The 27,619-nt window shown below is 39.5% G+C and overlaps 1 protein-coding gene across 1 annotated transcript in view; it reads left to right on the top strand.

Annotated features, from left to right (window-relative positions):
• The window catches only part of musk (muscle, skeletal, receptor tyrosine kinase), a 131,540-nt gene that overhangs the window by 61,338 nt on the left and 42,583 nt on the right, over positions 1 to 27,619 (top strand). The window contains exons 5-9 of the mRNA XM_039750830.1: positions 9,442 to 9,583; positions 12,399 to 12,523; positions 16,069 to 16,228; positions 22,870 to 22,876; positions 26,718 to 26,981. Coding sequence (XP_039606764.1) covers positions 9,442 to 9,583; positions 12,399 to 12,523; positions 16,069 to 16,228; positions 22,870 to 22,876; positions 26,718 to 26,981 — 698 coding nt within the window. The remainder of the gene's footprint in view (positions 1 to 9,441; positions 9,584 to 12,398; positions 12,524 to 16,068; positions 16,229 to 22,869; positions 22,877 to 26,717; positions 26,982 to 27,619) is intronic.

Raw genomic sequence — 27,619 nt, 5'->3', positions numbered from 1 at the left:
AGGCAGGCGACAGCTCAATAGCTCGAATTTGGATATAAGTAGGTTCTATTTAGTCGCCAGAAATATCTTTGTTAGGAATGGAAGTTGAATTTAGTCTTTAAATTTCTATGGTAAAGAAAAAGTTATGCAATGATGACTACATTTAACTATATAAAGTCAAAACTTGAATATATAAAGTCAGCGTCAGTATATATAAGGTCAAAACTTGAATATACTGTATAAAGTTTGCGCTGGAATATATAAAGTCAAAACTTGAATATATAAAGTCATTCCCAAATATATAAAGTCAAAACCTGAGTATATAAAGACAGCGTTGGAATATTTCGGAATATATAAAGTAAGCGTTAGAATATATAAAGTCAAAACTTCAATATATAAAGTCAGTGTCGGAATATATAAAGTCAGCGCTGGAATATCCATCCATTTCCCAACCTGTTGAATCCGACCACAGGGTCAGGGGGGTCTGCTGGAGCCAATTCCAGCCAACACTGGGCGCAAGGCAGGAACCAATCCTGGGCAGGGCACATGCATCATTTTCAAAACAATAACCGAACACTGTTTTTTTAAATAATTTTTCTGAATATGTTTTTGTTCACTTAGTTCAGTTCAGAGTCGTTTCAATCAATAGATTTTGACTTTGACGTTATATATTCAGGAATGAGTTTATATACTCCGATGTTGACTTTATATATTCGGATTTTGACTTTATATATTCCAGCGCTGACTTTATATATTCTGACGCTGACTTTATATATTCAAGTTTTCACTTTATATATTCCAGCGATGACTTTATATATTCAAGTTTTCACTTTATATATTCAGAAAAAAGTTTTGACTTTATGTATACCGACGCTGACTTTATGTATATATATATATATATATATATATGTAAGGACCGAGGAGACAGTAGCAAGGGTTGGGGTTTTCCGGCCCGTATATTGTAAACACACAAAAAACTGGTCAAAATTATAAACAAAACAGTTCATAATCGCGCCGACTCCTGGCGTCGCGGCCATTTTATTGGGGAGGAGCGGAAGTGGAGGAATGTCGGGAAGGACGCAAGGGAGGATGGGAAGGATGGCGTCAGGGCAAGATGGCGGAGGAAGGGCGGAAGTATCGCACTGCGGTCAATCCAGGCCTATGGTGCAGGAAGGTCTTTCTTTCTATGAGGAAGCAGAGGGAGAAAGTTAATACCCCACCATTCGGTGGCGAGTGGTTTCCCAGGTGCTATCGAATCAATCCGCGGCCTCCTACTCGCGCGTGCGTGACACGATCCCCCCCTTAGCCCAGGACCGTCAGGTCGGGCGGACCTAACCGAGAGGTCGTGAATACGAGAGGGCATCGGCATTGGCCTGAAGGGTGCCCGCCGATAAGTGACAGTGAACTTATACGGCTGTAAGTCCAGGAACCACCTGGTGACCCAGCGGATTCGACTCTTTGTGTAGGGACATCCACTGAAGTGCAGCGTGATCAGTCACCAGAGCGAATTCGCGACCCAGCAGGTAGTAACGGAGGTGGGTCACTGCCCACTTAATGGCCAAGGCCTCCCTCTCCACTGCAGCGTGCGGGTCTCCCGGTCCATCAGTTCGGCTAAGGTACATCACAGGGTGCTCGACACCATCGGCGCTTTGGCTCAGCCGCGGCACCCAGGCCTGTGTCCGGCGTCGGTCTGGAGAATAAGCGGGAGCCCAAAATGGGCGTCCGTAACACAGGTGCCGGCGTTAGGGCCTTCTTTAGGTCACTGAGCAGCGTGTTCTGCTTTGTCGGTCCACACCACGTATAGGGGAGCGCCCTTTTTTGTCAGGTCAGTCAAGGGTGCTGCTCTTTCGGAGAAGCGAGGAACAAACCGGCGGTAGTAACCCGCAAGCCCCAAGAAAGCCTGCACCTGTTTCTTGGTACTCGGACGGGGCCATTCTAAGATGTCTTTAACTTTGGAGCTCTGTGGCCGCACCTGTCCTTGTCCCACGAGGTAGCCTAAATATTTGGCCTCCTTTAATCCAAAAACACTTCCGGGGTTTATGCGGAGGCGGCTTTAGCCAGTGTTAGGAGGACAGCTGCGACCTGCAGTAGATGCTCCTCCCAGGTGCGGAATAGATGACAGCGTCATCCAGGTAAGCGGCTATAGGACTGGTGGGGCTTCAGCACTCTATCTACCAGGCGTTGGAAGGTGCGCGGGCCCGTGCAGCCCAAATGGGAGGACCTTGTACTGCCAGTGCCGCTAGGGGTGCTAAAGGCCGTTTTCTCCTTTGCGGATGCCGTTAAAGGAATTTGCCAATACCCTTTTGTCATGTCAAGGGTAGTCAGATGTCGAGCCGTACCCAGCCGCTCAAGGAGGTCGTCAATGCGGGGCATGGGGTAGGCATCGAACTTGGAGATCTGATTCAGGCGTCTAAAGTCATTACAGAACCTCCAGGAGCCGTCTGGCTTGGAGGCGAGGACAATAGGGCTGGACCAGGGACTATGGCTCTCTTCAATTATTTCCATGTCCAACATACGTTTCACCTCCAGTTCGACCTCTGCGCGTTTTGCCTCCGGGAGTCGGTAGGGCCTCTCGGACGATTACCCGGGCTCCGTGACTATATCGTGCTCAATCAGCGGTCCGGCGGGTGACTCGCTCACTACCTCGGGGATGGCTCGGGTGTTTGGGCTAACTCCTGCCGCTGCTTGGGGTCAGCTCTTCGCCGAGGTTAAGGGCAGTTGTGCTTGCGAAAGGGAGAGTGACCTACGGGGCTGGGAGCTCCTCTCTATCTCTCAGGGCTTTAACAGGTTGACATGATAGATCCTCTCACTTTCGATCGGCGATTGGGCTGTTTCACCAAATAGTCGGCGAGTCCTTTCTCTCCTTAACCTCGTAAGGCCCTTGCCAGTGGCGAGCAGCTTGAGTGGGAGGTGGGGCGAGCACCATAACTTCGGTCCCAGGCGGAACTCCCTGAGGGCGGAGTTGCGGTTGTAACACCGGGCCTGCGCTGCTTGCGCCGAGTCCGTGCTCTTTTAGGAGGGGCCTGATCTTTGTGAGTCGGTCGCGCGTTGCTCGTACTCAAAATGTTAGAGGAGGGAAGAGCCTCGGCCTCCCAGCCTTCTTTTAGGATGTCGAGGATTCCCGGGGTTGTCGCCCGTATAGTAATTCAAAGGGGAGAAGCCTGTAGAGGCCTGGGGTACCTCCCGGTAGGCAAAAGCACGGCGGGAGGAGCTGGTCCCAGTTCCTGCCGTCAGCGCTGACTACCTTGCGGAGCATCTGCTTAAGCGTCTGATTAAATCGTTCGACCAACCCGTCAGTTTGCGGGTGATAGACTGGCGCTTTCAGGTGCTTTATCTGCAGTAATTTGGCTACCTCCTTGAGCGTATCCGAAGTGAAGGCGTACCCTGGTCGTGAGGACCTCCTTGGTATGCCCAGCGTGAAAACAAATTAACCAGTTCCGTCGCGATGCTTTTAGTATTAGCGGGCGCGGGGAACCGCCTCTGGGTACCGGGTGGCATAGTCCACCATGACTAGGATATACTTGTGGCCACGGGTTGAGGGCTCCAGGGTCCCACCAAATCGACCCCTATCCTTTCAAAGGGGATGTCCACGAGGGAATAGGGACTAGAGGAGCACGGTCCCTCCTAGGAATCTGGCGGGTCTGGCACTCCGGACAGGATTGACAGAACCGCGGACCTCCTCATTGATCCCAGGCCAGTAAAAGCGGGCTTAATCCTCTCCAGTGTTTTTGGCCCGAGGTGGCCTAGGAGGTGAGCATGTGCCAACTTCGCATATCTCCCGCCCGGAAGGTGCAGCGGAATTAGCAACAACTTCCGCACCTCGCCCTCATGGGTAGCCACTCGGTACAACAGATCATTCTCAAGGACAAAGAAGGGTTCCAGCGGTGTGGATCCGTCCGCTGTTGAGCTGTTAGGCAGAACGATCGCATTCGGGCAAAGCGCGGGAGTCATCATTCCACTGCTCCCTCTTAAAGGAGGCGGCGTGGACGAAATTGATGGTCCAGGCGCGAGGGTCTTGGGGCCTGGGCCGGGAAGAGTTCCTGGCTAGTCCCTTCTCCGGCGGAATCTTCGGGTCAAGGTCCGTAGCCACGGAAGGTCCCCGAGACACCAGCGCCCATAGGGCCTGCCCTTGTGCGGCGTGGAGGCCGCGGGAGGGGTGCCTTTTCCCCTCATGACAAGATCCAACGAGGCCCCGGGAGCGGCGAATGGCTTACCGCTGATTCTTTTAGACCAGTCTTGTCCCAGAATCACTGGGAAGGGGGGGTCAGGTAACACAGCGACCGTCATTTGGATTGGTTCCCCTTCCAGGTAACATAGCAGTGGCGGAGCGATATGACCTAGTCCCCCATGCACACAGGTAACCAACAAATGCTGTTTTAACCACTGTTGCGGTAAGACAAAGCGGCGAGCAACAATGGTAATGTTGCTGCGGAATCAAACAAAGCCACCACGGCGTGCCCATTTAGCAACACCACTCCCGTGTTGGACTCGCCAAGGGATGCGGCGGGTACAATACCTCTCCGATGATGTCCAGCTGCAGTCCATAGGCTCGGGCGTGTGATGGGGCAGTTTGGCAGCAGGTGGCGGTCTCGCCACACTTGAAACAGCGGCGGACCCGGCCTCTCTCTGGCTCTGGCTGGCGCTTCTGCAGCGCGTCGAGGGGCTCGGGGTGGCCGCCCGTCCCTGCGGTTCCAGCGAGCAGGCTTTTCTGACCCCCAAGTCGGAGGACCGCCAACTGGCGCTCCAGGGCGTCGAGGAGGCCCGACATGTTCTGATAAGCGTGTCCCGGACCTGCTGGGCGAGGGAACTGGGCATCGCATTGACCAGGCCTTCACAGGCCACCCGCTCGACCACTTTCCGCCCGTCGGGGCTCTCTGGCCGTAGCCAGCGGCCCATCTTGCCCCAGAACTTCGAACGCCTGGGCGCGCGGGCACGGGGTCAAAGACCCAGTTCCGCCATTCGCCGCCTGCTGGCCGGGCTAATGCCGTAGCGGGCCAGTATTTGGGCTTGAGGAGGTCGTAATTAGCGGCCTCCTCCTCAGGAGGTCATAATAGGCCAGCGCGTCCCTTCAGGTATGGCGCCAAGATGGGCGCCCACTCGGACCGCTGCCACTCGTTCGGGTGGCGTCCTCTCAAACATGCCCAGGTAGGCATCGGCGTCCTCGAAGGGCCCATCGGACCATAGGAGGCGGCTGCCTGGCGGGTCTGGTCTCGCCCGTTGGGCTTCCACTAACCTGGCCGTGGCCTCCAGCTCCCGGTGGTAGCGGCTTGCGCTTGCTGCAGGGCCTGGAGCTGGGCGTTCATTCCTGCAGCACGGTGTTCAGGTCCTGTCCCTCCGTCATTCCGGGATCTCTCTATCCTGCCGACTCGCCACTTGTAAAGGACCGAGGAGACAGTAGCAAGGGTTGGGGTTTTCCGGCCCGTATATTGTAAACACACAAAAACTGGTCAAAATTATAAACAAAACAGTTCATAATCGCGCGCGCCGACTCCTGGCGTCGCGGCCATTATTGGGGAGGAGCGGAAGTGGAGGAATGCGGGAAGGACCGCAAGGGAGGATGGGAAGGATGGCGTCAGGGCAAGATGGCGGAGGAAGGGCGGAAGTATCGCACTGCGGTCAATCCAGGCCTATGGTGCAGGAAGGTCTTTCTTTCTATGAGGAAGCAGAGGGAGAAAGTTAATACCCCACCATTCCCTGGCGTGAGTGGTTTCCCAGGTGCTATCGAATCAATCCATGACCTCCTACTGCGTGCGTGACATATATATATATATATATATATATGTATATATATATATATGTGCCAGCAACACTCATGACAATGACAAAACAATTACATTGTCAATCATGTTACGTTATTATTAAAATGTTTCCTTTTCTTTTTACTTCTCCGCTGGTAAGCGCGGGTATTTTGCTATATATATATATATATATATACTGTATATATAGATAGATATAGATATATATATAGATATGAGAACAACACTCATTTCAATGACAAAACAATTACATTAACAATCATGTTATGTTATTTTTTAAATTTTTCCTTTTCTTTTTCATAACTTCTTTAACACACTACTTCTCCGCTGCGAAGCGCAGGTATTCTGCTAGTCTGTTAATAAATGGAACCTTCCCTTTGGTTGTACATTTTTTAAGGTAGGAGAGCATTCCATGGTGCCATTCCAGAGCTCTTCCACATAAAACTGAGTAGACAAGTCAATGAAAACACCAAATCATCTGGCATCTCAAACACTTCTGGCAGGTCATTACCCAGCTTCCACCACCTTATCTTTACCCATACAGTGACCTCCTTCATGGTAATAGACCCATCTTACCAGATGCTTCTCAAGTTGACTTGTCACTTCTTCTAACAATAAAGGCCATTCATTCTTCCTTAAAATTGACAGGATGATATCACATCTATCCTTTCTCAGCCTTCGAACAGTTTGCTTGAAAATTACACAACTAAACTACCTTCTTACTCAGGCCTTCAATTTAGCCACTGACGTAAACTGCTTTCAAATGGGTTATAAGGCTGACTCTGTGACTGCCATCAATAGCGTTTCTGCCAACACTCTTTGCAGACATCTCCAGTAGTGCACCTTTGAACCTGGGTTATTCTGTTTCAATTGTCTGACCTTCCCTGCAGTGCAGTGGAGTAATTGAGGTGAGACACACCTGCTCGTGATGGTGCTTGACACAGTGCCCTCTCAGGCTACAGGGGCCCTAGCATAGCAGTAGCGATGAAGGTGGGCGGAACTACCAGTTAGGCAACTCCTTGGTTGCAAGGACCTGCTCTGGGTTAAGCCAAGGAGATGTCTGTTTATAAGGAAATGCACCAGGGTTCTTGCTTTTAAGGACAGCTTCCTGCACTATGTTTTTAACCTCATTTTAATGGATTCATTATTTTACCATTTTAAGCTCCACATAGGTTTTTTATTAATTTAACTAAGCACTGCACTTTTTGAACACTGTTTGTTTGGACTTGTTTTAATAAAAGCACTGAGCACTTTACACCTTCCCCTTGCTTTGTGTGAGTGTCCTCATTTGGTGACTAATCCCTCGGAAACGTTATCAGTGGTTGTTGATTCTAACTGTGATCAGACCCAATGATTTTCTCAGCTCTAAGGCACTTGTTGTATGCCAGCATCCCCCTGTCTTGATGTAGAAACTGATCACTCTGTCTTCTTTAGCTCAGATTAATTTTTAAATTGTCAACCATTATTAGATCAATGTGACAATAGATAAATTTATCAAGATGGCAGTTGCTTAAGTTGCCATTAAAAGAAAGAAAGAAAGAAAGAGTCAGCCAGAAATATTTTTGCCATATATATGTGAACAGCTACACTATCTCACATCACTTATAGCAAAAGTATACTATGTTAAATAATGCAATGCATATTTAATCTTGCTTTAAATGCTGAGACTCGGCAGAGGGATCATTCCTGCACTTTACCTATGGGCTAAGCCCTTAAATAACTGTATTTATCTTAAGACTTTCAAGAAAATTTTTATTTTATAATTATAGTGTACACTCCGAAACATAAACATTTACATGCTTTGTAATTTAAGGGGTCTATTTAATTTATGAACGTCAGTAGCAAATGAAAGAAAGTTAATATTATGCTTCTAAATTACATTTCCCATGGAAATATATATAAAGAGACAATAATAGGGTTAGAAAGAGCTGGAGCCTTCCCTAGGACTACTAGATGGAAGGAAGGAATTAACCAACCATGTTGTTTGTCACAAAAACCATCTGTGCACAATCCATGGCTCACTTAGCCACAGACAATTTATGGTCACTAACCATAGTTATATCTATGGTATTATCTCATTGGGATTTGGTAGGAAACTAAGGAGAAAACAATTAACATAAAGAGAACATGCATATTACTGTACCTACATGACTATGTCTGGCACAGGAATTAAACCTTCCAGTTTGCTGGAACAGAGAGCTAGCACAGCAGAAAAATACTGTATACAATGCTGTCCAATACTGTGTATCTAGTATAATAAAAATATTTGGAGCAGTAAATTTACTCACAGCAAGGTATTTTCATTTCTTATACACTGAAAGATTAGCTAAAGATTGAATTAAACAAGACCTAGTGGTCTTCTATAAACAAAAAAAATGTGGCTACTTCAGATACAGTGAAAAAATTATTTTTCCTTTTTTCTAAAATAAATACCTCAAATAAATTACAAAATGACTAGAAGGAAAGAACTTATAAGGAAGACAGTGGTGTGGGTTTTGCATTGTTTGATGCTTGGTCTACATGTGAAATGTTTCATGTCATTTTGGCAGAGATTGGTAAATGTATTATAAAAATAAGTCACATTCTGAAAATTAATTGCAGTAATGCTGTATTTTTTGCCAAGAGAACATCTACTGGGGCACATTAAATAAGCTAACGGGCCTAATTATTCTATATGTTTCACTGGGGCCTATTAAAAGTAGTTATGGTACATGTGCCAATTTCATTTCTCTAATAAACAATGTAAACTATATATATATATATTTTTTTTTTCTATGTATATATTATACATTCTAAAAAATGCTTCCACAATTTTTTTGTCCTCCTATACTACAATTACTCTTGATTGTTGTCCTCCTTCCTTTTCAAGCCTTTTCTCTGTCATGCATCACCCTAACATACTTCACCTCTTTTGTTCTTTTGTCAGTTGTTACCTGCACATCACAATACTGGATAATTATGGTGATGCATTCATTTATTTTGTCAGCTCACTTATTCCAGTACTAGATTGTAACATATAACCATGACACTGCATGAACTGTAGAGATCATTTTTGGATTGCATCACATATTTGAGCATGGGAAAGGTGCTATATAAATAAAATGTGTTATTATTATTTACATATTTACAGTGGAACAACTTAATCATCTGTTGGTCTAACCCTTATGTTGAAAGTGCGAGGAAATCAAGTATCCAGAGAAATTACACAGAATAAGGTGTAAATTCCAAATGGTCAATGACCTGGCCAGAGTTTGAGTTGGAACCTTATACTTTAAAGATATTAAGTTGTAACACCAAGTACTGTACATTTATGCCACCCTATGGTCAGTAAATACAATAGCTAACTAAAACAATAATTGTAATGTAAAAAGACTCATTTCTTCCTTTTTATAATTTTCTTGTTTTTGTGTATAGATGAGGGACGTTCAAAACGTTTTCACACTTTTATATTTTCGTTGGAAATGGTGAAGGCGGGAGGAGACGTAATTGGGCATTAAAAAGTTGGTACAACGCTGGGAAAATTGCATCACAAACGAAGATGACTATGTTGAAAAGTGATGTCATTTTGTTTTTGAAATTCTTAATAAATAGAGTTAAAAAAAGTGAGGAAACATTTTGAACGTCCCTCGTAGTATCTGTGATATTAAACTCTAAAACGTTAAAATATGAGTTTAACTAATGTTTCATGTTATTTATGAACTTTCAGGTTAATGATCGTATTTCCATTCTTGATACTGGAACTTTAAAAATCCATGATATTCAAAAAGATGATGCAGGGAGGTATCGCTGTGTCACAAAAAACAGCTTAGGTGTGGAATACTCTAGACCTGTTACAGTGGAAGTTCAAGGTTTGTGATTTTCAGTTATAGTTTGATTGATGATTGATTTCCTGAATGCAATCAGTCAATGCAACAGTTGAAGATGTTGCAGTTCCATCCATGCTTACATAAAGTTGTGTGTCATCGGCATAGCAGTGGAAGCTCAGACCATACCGACGAATAATCTCCCTTAATGGGAGCATATAGATGTTAAAGAAGATTGGACCGAGAACTGACCCTTGAGGGATACCTTGTGTGAATGAAGTAGTGGCAGATTTGGATTCCCTAATGAAGACGTAATAATGGCGATCACTGAGGTATGATGTGAACCAAGAAAGGGTGGGACCAGAGATACCAATAGCTGAAAGTCGGGACAGTAAAATGTCATGGTTAACTGTATCAAACACTGCACTCAAGTCAAGAAGAACTAGAATAGTGGCCATCTCAAAATCTGCGGTTATCAGTAAGTCATTGGCTACCTTAAGTAAAGCAGTTTCAGTGCTATGTAGGGCTCTGAATCCAGATTGAAAACGCTCAAGCAGGTTATGTAAATTTAAATAATTATTGAGTTTAGCAGCGACAACCTTTTCTAATATCTTAGTCATAAATGGAAGATTAGAAATTGGGTGGTAAAATATTAGCTGTAAGGGATCTGAGCCAGGTTTTTTTTAAACAGGGGTTACAGCAGCATTTTTTAAATCACTTGGAACAACACAGGTGCGGAAATTACAGTTGATAAAGTGAGAAACAGGGGCAGAAAGTTTGCCAGTGCAAGCCTTAATCAGTAAAGTAGGTGCAGGATCTAGGTGGCAGGTAGATTGATTTAATTTAGATATTACTTCTATATATTACTTAGATATGTATTCAGTGGGCTGAAGACCAAAGCTTGTAAATGCATATTGCAAAGATGTCTTTTCTAAGAAAACAAATAAATTTAGTTGAAGAAGTCTGAAGAAGTCTACAGCTAGAAAATTTCTATGTTACGTGTGGCAAAAGTGCTTGTTTAAATCAGCTGCTACAAACTATTCAGCCTAGATAGATAGATAGATAGATAGATAGATAGATAGATAGATAGATAGATAGATAGATAGATAGATAGATAGTGTGGTGGATGGCCGGCTTCATATTTCAGCCCTCACCCCCAAGCCGCCAGGAGGAGCTCTCCCGACAGCATGGATGTGTCCCGAGTTCCAGCAGGGCATCATGGACTCTGTAGTGTTTATACCCAGCCCTGCTGGATACCTTGGGGATCACAAGGAGTCACTGTAGGAAGGCTCATGGACTCGTATATGCCCTATAACCCGGAAGTACGTCATAATCCCGTGACAGGAAGAAACGACGTGCTTCCGGGGTGAAGATAAGGACTATTTACCCTGACCCGGAAGGAATAAGGAATTGTGGACTGTTGGGCAGGAACACCTCCGGGTCAGGGAGTATAAAAGGACTATGGGAGCTCCCAGACAGCGAGCTGAGCTGGGTGGTAGGAGAGCATCACGTCTGGGAGTGGAGGATTGTGAGTTATTGGATTTTTTATTGAGTATTGTTATTTATGAGTAGTGTGGATTGGAGGGTGCTTAGTGCACGTAATTCTTATAAGAAAAAGAATAATTATTGCACTTTTACCTGGTGTCTCGCGTGGCACCTGAGGGTTCAAGGGAGCGATAGCGCCCCCTACTGTCACAACAGATAGATAGATATTATGTGTCCATAGAGTGAAGTTTGTGTTATAGAAGCACTTTAAATAAATACCGATAGACAAATAAAAATATATACACAAGCACTATGGTCTGACTGGGCGGTCACAGTGAGGCACTATACAGACATATTGTTGATGGTATAAAAACCCCAGTACCATTTCTTGACACACTTCTGCTGAATAATTCTTTGGTTGAAAGTCCTCAGTGTTAGTGTGTCAGAGACCTCTGTTGATGTGTAGCATTGTTCATAATGGCACTCGGTTTTGTTCTAACTCTCTCCTTTGCTACGACTTCCAGGGAGCCCAGAGTGCAACTCATAACTGAGCCTGCCCTTTTAAGTAACTTGTTAATTTATGGGCCTCTCTTGAAGTGACGTTACTAGCTCAGCACATCACATTATAGAAAATTGCACTGGACATCACAGAGGTGTAGAAGATGTGAAAGATGAACACTGTCTCCTAAGGAAGAAGATCCTCTCTTCTTCTTATTATAATATACAAGAGTTGAAACCATTTAAATAAATGATATTCTAGTATGGTACATCATGTATTCAAAAACAGATGAATAGTTTTTTGACTGGTTTTTGTTCAGTGCATCTTATCAAAATATCCATTTTTGTATGTTCGACTTAGCCATCAAATTATATCTACAATGCTATTACCAAATAAATTGATAAATTACTGCTCAGTTATTTTATGTACAGTAATAATTTTTTCTGTATTCCATTATTATAACAGGTTACTAGGCCAACCTGATATGAAATAAGAATGACAATGTCTGTATTAGAATGTATGTATGTGGGCATGATTGGCATTTATGAATTGTTTTCAATTTTGTTTTGTGTGAAATATATATTATAACTAAAATGCATATACTATTTTAATATTAAAAAGTCAGTTTAACATTAACATATGTTATGTAAATAGAATTCTTAAACCCACTTAATTCAAATCAGGTTAGCAGAGGCCGGAGCTTATTCAAGTGCAGAGTAAATATTATTAAAAAAAAAATTAATGGAAATAAATACAAAAATGTCCCCAAAATTCTAGATGTTCTGATAAAGTATTCCGTATTTTAAAGACAGATAGACAATTGTGTCCATTTTAGCTGTGTCTTAGTTTTTGATTTTGCATATTGTTTTCGTTCAGTTCCCTCTAGAATACAGAAGATTTCAATGAATAAAAGAGTTGCGTTTGGCTCTGAAATTACCTTGGAGTGTAATGCATCTGGTGATCCAATTCCTGCTATCACGTGGCTGGAAAATGGTAACTCTGTAAGTAAATACATCTTGTCAGCCATTTCATTAAATGCATGAGAATTTAGCAAATATATACAAATGCATCTGTTCAAAGATACACCGTTAATAAAGCAAAGAGTATAAAAATATATACAGTGTCACAGAAGGCTGGGGTTCTTACCCAGCCAGGACGCCTGGAAGGACCGGAAGGTGGTATTTATGTCCTCCGGGCCACAAGGGGGCAACCACCCTGGATTAGGAGAGGAGCAAGGAGATTCCAACCTGTTGGGACCCGTGGCCCCCACCAGGGGGCACCTCAAGCCTCATGGAGTCCGGGAAACATTTACTGCCGCCACACCTGGGAATATGAAGGAAAATCCTTCCAGGGACGCCCGGAGTGCTTCCGGGTGCAAGGGCAGCACTTCCGCTACACCAGGAAGTGCTGCCGGAAGGACATCATCAGGCACCTGGAGCACATCTGGGTGGGAATAAAAAGGGGCCGCCTTCCTACAATCGAGGAGCTTGCGTCGGGAGTGGGAGCAGGACAATGCTCCCATGAGGAGAGGGAAGGCGGCCCCAGACATTGAATTTGAAGCCCAGAAGAGGGGTGATTGATGCTGGGAGCACTGTGTGTTGTGTATGGAACTATATCTGTGTTAAATAAAAAGTGTGCTTTTCAAATGGTGGTGTCCGGGCAAGTCTCACAACAGCATAATATGAAATAAATTTTATTTGCAAGGAATCTCTGTCTTTCTTGAGATGGAATTGGGGACAACCTGGCACATAAGAGAGTTATTCTGAATTAATTTTCAAGAAACGTAAAGGCAGAGATGGAACAAGAATGCAAAGTGGAGGCAGAAACTTTGGTTAGAATTTAACAGCTACACTAGGACTCATTGAGTGTGATGTGCTCATCATGAATATATTCTTAATAAGAACAATTATAAATAGGCAGTTTCTCCATTGCATGTGACAGCTGGTGTATATGTTTAAGGAAATAAACAAATACATATCAATTTCCATAATCCAATAATTAATATTGATGTATAAAGTTTAGAACAAATTCTGTTGATTTATTCTCACTGAAAGGTGTATTTTGAAAATAAATTGTGCCTGACTGATCATTTTCTTTTAACACTAATTGTTTATACATCTACAGATACATAACGTGTTCAACATTTATTTTGCTAATATTTTCCCTTAATAAGTAAATCTAAATATGTAATGCACTTTATCTAGCAATTTTTCTTTTTAATATTATTGTCAACAATACTACAATCTAAGGTTGTCATGTTTATTATTCTATAATGTTTTGGAATACTTTAAGCTGATTACTTCATCACATTACGTTACTTTTTCCTTTTCTGCAGCTTATGATTTATACTATACCAAAATCGACTAAATAAAAAAAAAAATGTGTGATAATGCACTTTTCTTTCTTTCTTTCTTTCTTTCTTTCTTTCTTTCTTTCTTTCTTTTTAATGGCAACTTAAGCAACTGCCATCTTGATAAATGTATCTATTTTCACATTGATCTAAGAGCAGAGTCCAGTGAAAGAATGATCCAAAATTGACTCTTTCTTATTATAGTCTTATATTTGGGTATTTTCAGTAATTGTATATTGTAATTTTACATTCAAAAAAGTATGTCCTTTTAGATTTAAAATTAAACACTCCCAGCAATGAGAAACTGAGTTTCCAAAAAAACATATTTGTAAACTACTTTGAATATTTTTTTGATATACTGATAAACTTTATTACTTATTGATATTATTTTAACTCGCATGCTCTGCGTGGCTCTGACAGGAGGTTCTTTGCAAATGAAGGACACAGTAGAAACGATTGACAGCAGCACTAGCTAAAAGGGTGGACGGATGACTGAAGAAGAGGCCATGTCCTGTACAGAAAAGGCCACATGTATCATGTTTAGCATGCATTCTTCCGTTTTGTGTTCAAATATAAAGTTCAGCAAAGCTCAATGAAGATGCAAATCTCGTTGGTTACCAAACACTATTAAGCTTGAGTGACTGTGCCAGATGCTGCAGTTGTGTGGTTGTGCATTGGGTTTAATTTGCCTTAAGCAAAAAGGCAAGGAGGCAGAAGTAGAGGTGAAAGTGGAGTCCTTGAATTCAAGACAAGAGTAGAAGATGACATAAGTTTGAACTTAATGGGTCTCCCATAAGCTACTTTATTGCAATATACATTCACATCTATGGATTTTGAAAGAGGACCCCCACACCATCCTCCAAAATCATTTACATACCCACCTTTTTACTTTAAACAGGGATAAACCCCCACTGTTCTCCAAATTGTTTTACGTACTCATTTGCATCTGCAGACTTTAAACAGGGTCCAACGATTGTTTAAGAAGCTTCCAAAACTGGCAATTATTTAATCCATTTCAACCACAAGAGAAAACATCTCCAAAAGTAAAAACATTCAATTCATTGAATGAGCCGCATAAATGTGCGGCTTATAAGCGTCATTGCTGCCTGTAATAAGTTGAAGCTTGAAAATACAGCTGATGAAATACACAAAAAGAAATAATTGAGAAAATTACAGGAACAAGTGAAAATCATAAACATCTAATAGTGATAATATACACTTACAATTTACATTATTTCTACTAATTACCCAGTTTAATTCAATAGCATACACTTTCCTTTAAAATGTTGTTTTTCAGTGGCCAAGTCAACCAAAGCCAAGTCCCTAAGAAAAGCAGGAACTGATTTAATACAGTAATGGTTTACCTGCGGTGGGCTGGTGCCCTGCCCGGTGTTTGTTTCCTGCCTTGTGCCCTGTGTTGGCTGGGATTGGCTCCAGCAGATCCCCGTGACCCTGTAGTTAGGATATAGTTAGGATATAAATTGTCCCTAGTGTGTGTGTGTGTGTGTGTGTGTATGTGTGTGCACGTGCCCTGCCTGGGGTTTGTTTCCTGCCTCCTGCCCTGTGACCCTGTAGTTAGGATATAGCGGGTTGGATAATGGATGGATGGATGGATGTTTAACTCATGTATAATTGTTTCTAGCATATTCAAGAGTAAGCAGCTCCAGTGACCTAATAATAATATTATTACTAGACTGACACCTTTATCCAAGGCGACTTACGACATTTAAGATATAATTGATTACATTTCTTTTGTTTTTCCAATTGGAGCGCAGGCAGGTGAAGTGACATGCTCATAGTCACACAGTGTCAGTAGCAGGATTTGAACTAACACACTCAGAGTATAAGACCCTAGGTTCAAAGCTTTAATCGTTACGCCACGTTGCCAGCTAATAATATTAGCTTTTGATAAAAACCGTAAAAATACTGCATACATTAAAGAACTTTAAGTTTTTTAAGGTACATAGTACTTAAAATTCATACATCCGATTAACTACTTGCACCATAACTGATGCCCATTAACACATGTATCTTTGCGAAGGCAGGTAAAACAACGACTATTTTATATAAATGTAATTAAACTTGGTTACATTTACTTGGTATTGTTTTCTGTTCCTCTCTGTATAGTATTTTTTTGTATAATTCCCTCATCAAATGAAATGTGCTAATTTTAGTTACATTTTAATGTTTTTTCAGATTTCTGCTGCCTCGGTGGAGGAAATCATTGTTGGAGATGCTATTAATTCTACACTTAGAGTTGTTGTTAATAAACCTGCCTTATATACCTGTTTGGCAACCAACAAGCATATCGGAGGAATAACTAAAGCAAAAGCCACAGTAAAGGTTTCCATTTCTGGTAAGAACCTATTTATTTTTAGTTAATAGTTTGGTGCACTTCTTCCACAGAATATAGACATTGTGTATATAATAAATGTTTCTTATTTTTCCACAGTAGCGTATAGCACTGGAATAACGTTCCAGTCATTTCCCTTATTTCTGTTTCATCAACATGTGACATAGGGAGATTATCACTGTCCCATACTGAATAGTGTATTGCATGCTAGAAATAACTGATCTCAAGTTTCTTTTACAGAGTCCAAGGGTACAAGAACTAAAGCTAGTATGTGTGTTTATTGCTTTAAATTTTCTGGTGTAACTTGATAGTTTTTAGTTTTCTTTTAATGTTTTATAACGTCTTTCAAAGAAAAGTTTGGTATAGCAATCTTTATACTCTTTCTCCTGGTATTTACAATTTCATTTTCATACCGGGGACGGCACGGTGGCACAGTGGGTAGTGCTGCTGCCTCGCAGTTAGGAGACCTGGGTTTGCTTCCCAGGTCCTCCCTGCGTGGAGTTTGCATGTTCTTCCCGTGTCTGCGTGGGTTTCCTCTGGGCGCTCCAGTTTCCTCCCACAGTCCAAAGACATGCAGGTTAGGTGCATTGGCAATCACAAATTGTCTCTATTGTGTGCTTGGTGTGTGTGCGTGGCCTGCCCGGGGTTTGTTTCCTGCCTTGTGCCCTGTGTTGGCTGGGATTGACTCCTGTGACCCTGTAGTTAGGATATAGCGGGTTGGATAATGAATGGATTTTCATACCTCAAAATGAGAACTATAATTTAGTACCATTTTTAATTACTTGTAAAAATGTATTTAGTGATCAATCAGCGTAAAGCAAGGATTCATCCTACTTTAGTGCAAACTACTTAATTGTGTGTATAGTAAAACACCCTACCCTAAAGAAATAAATTAATGGAAAAATGGTCTCCGGCACTTTGTCACAATAATAGACCCTCTTATACATAGTAACAATCTAAGGGCTTTACTGCCAATTACCTCGAAGAACACTTTCAAATATGCCACCTTTGCTTATGTGTGAAGAAAGCAGTAAAACTTTCAGTGCAAGTATGCATAATGGCACGAGAGTTAAATTAATGATGTGTTTGCATTGATTTGGCTAAGCTTATTATCAAAGATGTATGCATTGCTATATATAACTATGCTATCAGAGTGAAAGGTTCCATAAATAAGCACAAATGTTTGTTCTACAACATTAGCTATTTGAAAAAAACTCATCTTGAAAACTGATTAGCAGTAAAATAAATGAAGTTAAGAGAGTGTCAGTCACGGCTTATTACATGAAATTTACATGAACAATAATAGAGGCAGCAGAACACACCTCGGATTCTTGTTGCCTTGAATTTGCCTCTGCTTTTCTCAATTTCTCATCCTTGCTTTTTGATATTTAGAATGCGTCGTCGTGTTAATATATTATGCAAAAACACACATTTTTCTAGAAAAAGAGTATATTTTGTTTTTAAAAAAGGGTGATAAGCTAGTCATTGCTATTGAGTTTAATAAATTGCCAACAGTGACACATATGTAGATTCAGCATATAGGGCTTTGAATTCTTGCCACAGGAGAGCTCTTATACTCAATAATGCATTTAATTCCCTTACACAAAATATCAATTGTATAAGATAATGTAGGAAAGCGGAATATGATTGTTTCAAAGTGGAATAAATAGTTGCATTTCTTCTGTTTATACTGCAAAGATTTATCTGCAGTATTGCTGTACTCTGCATAACTGCAATAAATGCTGCTTGAAAAATACCAATGGAGTCCAAACCTGAAAGCATTTGACTTTGAAGCACAAAGTTGATGGTGTGATCTCCATCCCCAACATAGTGAATATCACTTTGGTACAGGGGCAGCTTGGTGGCGCAGTGGGTAACTCTGCTGCCTCGCAGTTAGGAGACCTGGGTTCGCTTTCCAGGTCCTCCCTGCATTGAGCTTGCATGTTCTCCCCGTGTCTGTGTGGGTTTCCTCCCACAGTCCACAGTCAAGACATGCAGGTTAGGTGCTTTGGCGATCCTCTCGTGTGTGCATGTGCCCTGTGGTGGGATGGTGCCTTGTCTGGGATTTGTTCCTGCCTTGCCTGCTGGGATCGGCTCCAGCAGACCCCCGTGACTCTGTGTTAGGATATAGCGGGTTGGATAATGACTGACTTTGGTACAGTTGTGAAGTTTTGCCTTTTTTGTTAAATTTTTTCATATTACTCTGCTCATACTGGGGATGGTAGGACATTTATCTTCATGGTCCCTCAGAACTACACCAAATAGTTTCAAAGCATTTACTAATATATGTAATAATTAGGTCTGTCAAACTATTCAAATTTGTATCTCAATTAAGCATAAAACCTCACTAGATTTATCTTGACTAATCGCAAGTTTAACAAGATGGATCAGCAATGTCCAGTGGTCCCTTATGAATATGACTGCTGTACAATGTCTTAGCTGCTCAAACTGCAATATCTGTCATTTATATAAATCTTTAGTGTGTGACAAATTGTCCCATGTGAAGGTAATATGAAAGAACTGTCAGACTTCACTGAATGACTTCTCTCAGCCCTGTATCTTTAAGTAAGTTTACAGTTATGCAGTCTGATGCTATCCATTTTGCAAAAAATAACAGTAGGTAATGCTTTAGATATTGTTTCACTTATGGACATACGATGAACTGTATATTCATTGCTGCAGATTTTACTGCCTAACATTAGACTTTTTAATGGTGGTATCATTCAATTTTTGCTCTTAAGTGATAAGCCAAGAACGTTGAACTTACAGTATGTGAAATTTGCTTGCACTATGTGTACAAATATCATCATTTTTGCCCTTTGAACCATCTGGGGGAGTTCTAAATGAAAAGCAAGCATCATAAATTCCACCATTTTTGGCCACTGTTAATGGAATAGCTTAGTTTAGAGGGTCCCAATGTTTAGGTCAAGGCCCTCCCAATTCTAGTACTGTCTGGTCAGGGCCCCCACTAATATAAACCCAAAGCAATAAATCGCAGCCCGGATCTTAGATTTTGGTTACTTCCAAAACACTATTATATTATAATAAACGACCTCCTAATCTATAGCAGAATATTGACAATAAAAGTGAGTTTTCTTAACTCTCATCCATTCCCCCTAATATTGCACTTTGGGAATTTTAACAAGGAGTTATTTGCATGCTCCTGTTTGTGTTTAAGTTTTTCTTATGCACATGAGATACTTTTTTTAATTAATTATTCTTTAATGTAAGAACGGTAAAAATAGAACACCTAAAATGTTGTGTGGTAGATAGGGGGCGCTCTCGCTCCCTTGAACCTCTGTCCACGACTCCAGACACCAGGTAAAAGTCCAAATGTTCACTTTATTTAATCGCCACAGTGCACAAAGCACACTCTCCACCACAATACTCATATAATCAATCACAAATACAATCCTCCAGCTCCTAGACGCGTTCCTACCCTTCCACCCTGCTTAGCTCACCATCTGGTAGCTCCCACAGTCCTTTTATATTCCCTGACCCGGAAGTGTTCTCAATCCCCAGTCCATGTGATTCTCAATCACTTCCGGGTCAGGTAAAAGTTCTTTTCTTCAACCCGGAAGCCCGTCGTTCTTCCTATGACGAACTTCTGGGTCATAGGGCACGAAGAAATCTTCGGTCCTCCCTGCAGCTCCCTCTTGTGGCCCCCATGGCATCCAGCAGGGCAGTGCATAAAAACTCCATTGTCCATGATGCCCTGCTGGTCTTCTGGGGACCTCCATGCTGCAAGGAGGACTCCACCTGGTGGCTTGGGGGTATTGGCCGGGATAAACGACCGGCCATCCTCCACAGTTGATATTTTAATGTACAAAAACGATAGTTACATAAGAATCTAGATCAAAAGAAACAGAAAAATAACTCAAGTTACTTATAACTTAAAGGCAATAAAGAGGCAAATAACTCAAGTTCAATTGTGAAGATTGAATGTTTTTTATGTTTTTGGGGTCTTTATTGACAATGTCTGGTTCCAGTTTTGATAACCTTAAGCAAAATTCAGCTTCATCCTTCAGCCAAATTTCCTCCTGGGGTCAAATAAAGTTTGATCTGTCTATTCCAGTATTTATTTTTAAGGGAAAAGTGAAGGTTACCGAACACTGGTAATGCTGTCTGAAACAAAAGCTTTCTACGAATGATTAGTATTAATAAAGCTGATATGAAATATTATATGTGTGCATTTTATTATTAATTAAATTTAAAAAATTTCTGCCTTAGTCTGCCACTTTCTAAAATCGTGTTCTAAAAATGATGGTAAAAAAAAAAGCAAGCAAAACTAAAAATCTTGTAATGTTGGTGGACCAGACCTAAGAAAGTGAGACAAACACACTTTGCAGCCTGCTTGTGCTGGCGGTGGTGGTGTTTGGGAGTGCTAGTGTAAGAAAGAGAGCACTCTTCTGAGATCACTTACCTGAGACGTCCACTTTCGCTGAAATCCATCAGTCTTGGTGTGAGGTGTGAAAGTAAGACCGGACCAATGTGAGCACTGAAAGATTTTAATTTGGAAAGGACAGCAGTCCTTACAGCACAGTGAGAAAAAGCAGTGGAATTGGACCACTGCTGAGCATGGAGATTTGTGTCTGGCCACTTTGTAATCAATGGTCCTTAAAAGTCCCACTTTATACCTTTTTTGTTCCCATCTGACAGCAGTTTGATGCTGAGGACTGTTACTCCTATGCATTGATATATTCATACATGTCAACTTTTATGTAACAACTGAAGATCATATTTAGATAGCTCTATATTGGCAATTTAAACTCAATCTTTAAAACTGAACTTTATGTTTTACATAATGTAAAGCTGCAGTCCTCAGTTTGTAAACCAAAGGCGTAAATAGCAAGGGATGTTGATTAATACAATTAAAGAAAAATAATGTGATTATACCTTTGAAAATTAAATGCATGCATTACCACATTAACTTTGCCTCCCCTAATACTAATGTATTGTGTAAATAAGTGTTTTCTGTCTTAGATCTTAGATCCTTCTCTTAATTTACTCCCATGTTCTTCACAGTTTAATTGAAACAGTCCTAATGACAATTGTTTATCACATTTTATCAGAATTTCAAATACTTGAATTAAGTAGCCATGTACTCTTTACTATTGAAAAGGAAAGATTTTTCATTATCTTAGAATGTCAAATGAGTGTGTGTAATATATTATAAGTTTATAACATTTTTAATGCACGCTAATCATTTTCAGTAGATTTTCTTAAGTGAACATTCACACAGTAAGTAGGTTCACAGTGGCTGGTAAATGTTTAGGTCTAACAGTCTGTGTTCAAATTCTGTGTTCACTGTATGCATACAGTTTGTATCTCCAAAGATATATGAAATAGGCTAATTAATGATTCCAAATGTGCACTTTATTAGTATGAATAAGAGGCTGTGTGGACCTCTGATACAGTGACTCTTCATCCAGTGCTGTTTCCTGCCTTTTACCTGGTCCTGTTGGGTTAGGCCCATGACCCTGTGCTGGAGTAAGTGGGTTTGAAAATGTTATGTCATTATGACATCTGAAATGACAGTTTATGTTAAAACATAACACAATGGCATTATAAAATACAGATGGGCTAATATTTTATATTAATTATTGTTTTTCTGGCTTAGTTAACAAGAATGAGACCTGGGTATAGCTGGATCAAGGAAAGAAGAATGGCATTTATTTATTAAACTAACTGCTTCTAAGCAGAAAATCGGAAAACACTCTAATTTTAGTACTGCAAAAATGAATCAATAACTCATTTACCATTATATAACAATACCTCGACATACACTTCTTTGGGTTTGCATAACACTTACAAAGCATCAGTAAAGTGCTTATTCATCTCTGCAATGTGACCTGCTAATAAAAATTCACTTTGGAGTGTTCTGAGGTGGCTTATTTGAGACCCATTACTCTTGATATTATACATTTAGCGTAAAATCAGTGAATCCTTCACATTAACAAGTAATTTTACCATCAAGTCAATATGTTCCACTAAGATGAATAACCTACGTACTGATGCTTGATAAGTGTTATGGAGACCAAAAGAAGCCTTTGTTAAGGTCTTGTTACATGAGAGTAAATGAGTAATACATTCATTCATACCTAGAGCTTTTAAATGATAAAATAAATCCTATTGTTTTGCACAATTTAATAACACATCTTTTTCATGAATTAAATTCATTCAATTATATAAATGAACACATTTTTTGTTAAAAACCCAGTTATGAGTTTGGGACTTAGCAGTATTTCATAGTTACACACAAATGTGTGCTTAGATGAAACTTTATTTTTTGCATTTCAACTAACATTTTGCTTCTATAACAGTTTGGGTTTAGACATGTTCACACAGAACAGAAGTGTTAACTTTTTTTGTTTTCCCAGATTGTGGTAGGGTGGCCCTTCACCACAGTTTCCCAGTAACAACCCTTTGCCTGTGAAACTCCCGGGGTGCTCACACCTGTTCAAATTCCCACCTGTTCCTTTTTTATGGCCTCAGCTAAGATTGCTAAAAATCTCTGCCCTTTAAGTTGAAATGCTCTGAGCTTAGAAATATTCTCTTATTCATGGATGAACGCTTAATTTTCATTTTCTCTTTTTCTTCTTTTCTGTTGTCTGTTGTCATGGGATCTTGCGCTTTTCAAATAGAATGGAGGTAAGTGTTTTTTTTAACCATTTCATCACATTATTTAAAAAATAGATTTCAGCAGGGTTATTTAAGAGGCCCTTCAGATACTTTTATTAGTGCAAACGGCAGTGAAGAATGCTGACAGTTTCTACACTTCCTTTTCTGATCTGAATGTTTTGTTTGTAAACACCTCATAATGGGTTTAATTTCTGTAATTTGTGTTGCAATAGCTTGTAAATATTTTACATTTGGCTGTCTGTAGAATTATAGGGCAGTTGGTAGGCATGGAACATATCTAAGCTGACTTACTATTAATATACTGAATAAGTGAGAGTGTAAACACATAAACAGTTGAAATAATGTAAAAGGTACGTGCTAACATAATATAATGTTGTGCTTTTTAGCTATTTTTTAAATATGTTGATGGACTTTTATGGAGACAAAATAAGGAGGGCGCTGGTCAAAATATGTTTTATAAATGATGTCAATGTAAGTTGTTTGAAAAACCTCTGTTAACTTTCAGACATTGCATACTTGGATTAAATTGTATGAAAAGCATTTCAAATTGTCATTTATTTCTGAACATCACGGCTATTAAATAGTTCTTAGATTATATACTGCATATGGAGGACTCATTTTTAGGATGTCTGAGGCTTTGTCAGTCTTGTATACACAGTGTAAGGTAAACTGTTTAATTTTACTGAAGCAGTGCTTTGTAATAACACGACAAAGTCATATTTGTTAAGACAGAAATGTGGGATGGCTGTCTAATGTATTTATGTTATGTCTAACATTCAGTTCTTATGATTACCAACACTATAAATAGTACAGAAAAGAAAAAAAAGGTATGTAAAAAAAAAGCATTCTTTCATTATGTGCTAAGCTGCTTTCAGGTTGTCAGTGAGATTAGCTACAAAACTGGGTCGACTTTAGAAAAGTTTCATGGTCAAAAGTTCAACAGTAAAATGTTTAACAATTACCTCACAATGTGTTAAATGAAGGTAAATAAGGTATGGCATCTTTAAAATAAACAGAATAAGGAAAAAATAAAAGTTGTTGAGTATCTAATAATATTTCTTATTGGATGAACACTGTATTATCTTAAATGCTGTGAGCTGATACAACACAAAATAAAAAGGCACTGAATATTTATAACAGTAAACTACAGAGATATGAAAAACAAATATGTTTCGTCTATCTAGCATCACATGTACAAAACCAGGCACATTTTTTATTTTTACACAACAGGCACTCAAGCACTCTTCTGTAGTTTCTAAATCTGATAGGTAACCTCTGGGTAACTGAGAGTTAGGGACAAGTTGCATTGCTTTCCTCTTTCCAGACTCTGACTACAAAGTCTTACTCACTTTCCTTTAACCGGCTGGTCAACTGTCTCCCTATTAAACTTGACAATGCGTTTGAACTTTCCTGATTAGGTGAAAGCAATGTATTCTACCCCTGGTTCAAGAGTCAATACCAGTAGCTTAAAAACATTAATATCTCTTAGGACACTTTGGAGACAGCTCATTATATAATAGTCTTAGGTGTTCACTATCCCCACTGTATACCTTCTCCATCTGATTCCAGAAGTTATTTTTTCCCAGAACCACTTCCATGTATTATAGGAAGTGCAGCAAGGAGCAGCATGGAATGTGAGGCATCAGCACCAATGTAGCTCAGAGAATGCCTTTTAGTAGAATTATAAATTATAAATATAGATCACTACTAACATCAACTTGATAGCTCTGTTTTTAACAGCTTAATTTCTTTTTTTTTTGGTTAGTTTAGTTTTTAATTCCTGTAAATTAATCATATTATTTTAACATAACTTTGTCAAACCCATCTTGATCTAACATTGTGGAGCCATGCCCTGCTGTACTATTCCTTTATTAATTTACAGAAAGAAAATAAAACTTGAAATGCTTAAATTTCACGTTTCCAATTGTTCTCACTTTGAATGAAAAGCGAATTGATTTACTAGAATTCCTTTAGTCTAAGAACACAGTTGTGGTGTTCTCATCCTGAAATGGAGGAGGTCAAGCTGCACTTGCAAGGATATTTTTTTATGTGCAATGTATGCTTGTAATGGTCTGCATAACATCGTGTTTACTTCTACGGTTTATTGGGCATACAACATATGGTTGATCTGATATTATCAAGTTTCTTTTGCTCTGGGAACCTCATCAAAGCTTTCGTACAAGGACAATCATTCACCTTTAAGCAATCTGCTTTACTTTTTGCCCTTGATATCATAAAACATAGGGCTTTATACATGAAGGAACACAATTTTGCATCATTTAATAATGGCTTATGACAGATTCTTTTTCCAGTCTCAGAGGATTTTATATGTTTTTGCGAATAACAGATGAATGGACTTTTTCTTCAAAGGGTCGATGTTGTGAAATGTTTCATTCAGTTTAGATATTAGAGGCTGACTAAACTATGATTACTTGAGGTGAATAAAAACAATAATGCTCAAATTAAAATATTACAGATTTATTACATCACTGAAAAAGGTTTTCCTAAGACATAAAAATATTATATCCAGTATTGCTATATGCAGGTCCAGAAAATGGACTGATGGTAAAATTGGCTTTTAACAAAATATGCAAATGATATAATAAATTTAATTTTTTATATGTAAAATGTACAGATTTTTGACTGCCTCACACTCTTCAGACTCTGCACCATGGGGTGTACCATTTACTTTTAATAATTAATATTCTAATTAATTAGTTAGTTAGTTAGTTAGAATTAATATACTAATATTCTGCCCAGTAGGGTTAGGGTTAGGGTTAGGGTCTCGTGGCCGGATTTTGTTTTTTTCTCCAGCCCTCTAGAGTTTTTTTTTTTGTTTGTTTGTTTCTTCTATCCTACTGGCCATCGCACCTTACTTTATTATTTGTTACTTAGTATAGCCTAATCTTATTTTTATATTTTGATTTTTTATAAAGTTTTCTTTCTTCATCTTGTAAAGTACTTTGAGCTACATCATTTGTATGAAAATGTGCTATATAAATAAATGTTGCTGTAGTGTGGCTGGGTGAGATGTAAAATTATGTAATCACAAAAAAGTGGTTACATTTTTGTAAGATATGACATCAAAAGTTTAAATATTATGTCCATTTTGTATAAAACAACTATGTTGTGTTCATCATTTAAGGAATTATAACATTTTCAAAGCCTGGAAATCTTTTGATGACATTGCTTTAATATTCGGATTGCTTATTCATTCATACATTCATAATACAAAGTTATTGAAAGCATACAGGCAAAAAGTGTTCCTTTTGCATTCCGTTTAAAAAATAAAATTATTAAAGTAATTCAAGTATAAATTTTAAACTTTTGTATTTTCTTTAAGAGACAAATGGCTTTTTCCTGCATCACTAATTCTTGTTTATGGACTTGTTTTTTTAGTTACTGCTGTCACCGTGCTTCCTGTACAATAAGACAGCTGCATAGTAAATAGTTTTTGATTTACTCATCCTGCTGTTCTAATCCTTAATTATTGTAACCTTGTATAATGAAGGCATCAAATTACGAAAAAACAAAATACATATTTACAACTCCTGGTGACTAATAATAAAAAACACAATTTTTATTTTTTTTTATATCATTTAAGTTAAATGTTGATAACCTTAGGGTAATGAATATCCTGATAATCATATATTCATTCGTAATATTTACACATAAAAAAGATATAGCAACTGAACAGTCTTGTACTGTGATGTGCTAAACATAACAGTTAATGTTCATTGTCTTGGGCACTGACAAATTATACTTTCTACATCAAGCAATCACCACAATATAATATTGATGTAGCTAAAAAGATGGTGTTGATAATATTTTTTATTTGTCTTCCCTACAGGCTTTACAAAAGTAATTTAGGTTATTGTGGCACATACCAGGGTGATGTGTGCAAAGGATCATTACCAAAAGATGCTCTTGTCTTTTATAACTCTTCAAATGAGGACCCAGAGGAAGCCCAAGAATTTCTTGCGCAGAGTGTTTGGGCTCAGTTAGATGCAGTGAATCCTTTTTGTCGTCCTGCTGCTGAGTCCTTGCTTTGCCATTTTATATTCCGAGATTGTAATCCAACTGGTTTAGGGCCAGCTCCTAAACCAGTGTGCAGGTAATTTACACTACATTTCTTCCTTAGTATATTAAGACTATAATTCTTTCATTATTATTTATCAAATCTCAAAAACCTATATTAACCAATAGCATTATATATATATATATATATATATATATATATATATAATGTTGACATGACGAATAGCATTACTGTTTCAAATTACTTGGACCATGCTTTGGTTTGCTGTCTTTTGTATTGGGTTTATATGGTCTTCCTCCAGGTACTTTGGTTTTCTTCCAAAACTGAATTTGATTGGTGAATCTAAATTAGTTGCTGTTGAGATTTGTTTTAGCTCACTTGGTAAGAACAAATGTGTAGAAAACAGGCAAAGTGTGCTATTTATCTTCTTTATTGTCAGTATAAATTCGGGAAGCTTTGTAATTGAACAGACCTTTCATGACAAATATTAAAAATGACAAGGTTGTTTCTTTTTTCTGTTCCTTAAATGACAGATAAAATTTTGTCTCATACCTACTATACAGTACATTGTGACCATGAACTGAACAACTGAGTTAGAAAAACTGACAGATGGGCTATTGCAACTAATAAAACACATATATTCCAAATATTACCATTAAACAATTAGTTTAAGAATTGAATTTAATATTCGTTTGCCTTGGACTTTTATAAAC

This window comes from Polypterus senegalus, chromosome 4 (genome assembly GCF_016835505.1).
Source record: "Polypterus senegalus isolate Bchr_013 chromosome 4, ASM1683550v1, whole genome shotgun sequence".
NCBI lineage: Eukaryota > Metazoa > Chordata > Cladistia > Polypteriformes > Polypteridae > Polypterus > Polypterus senegalus.
The sequence above is the reverse complement of the archived record's forward strand: the minus strand, read 5'-3'. Positions and strand labels throughout refer to the sequence as shown.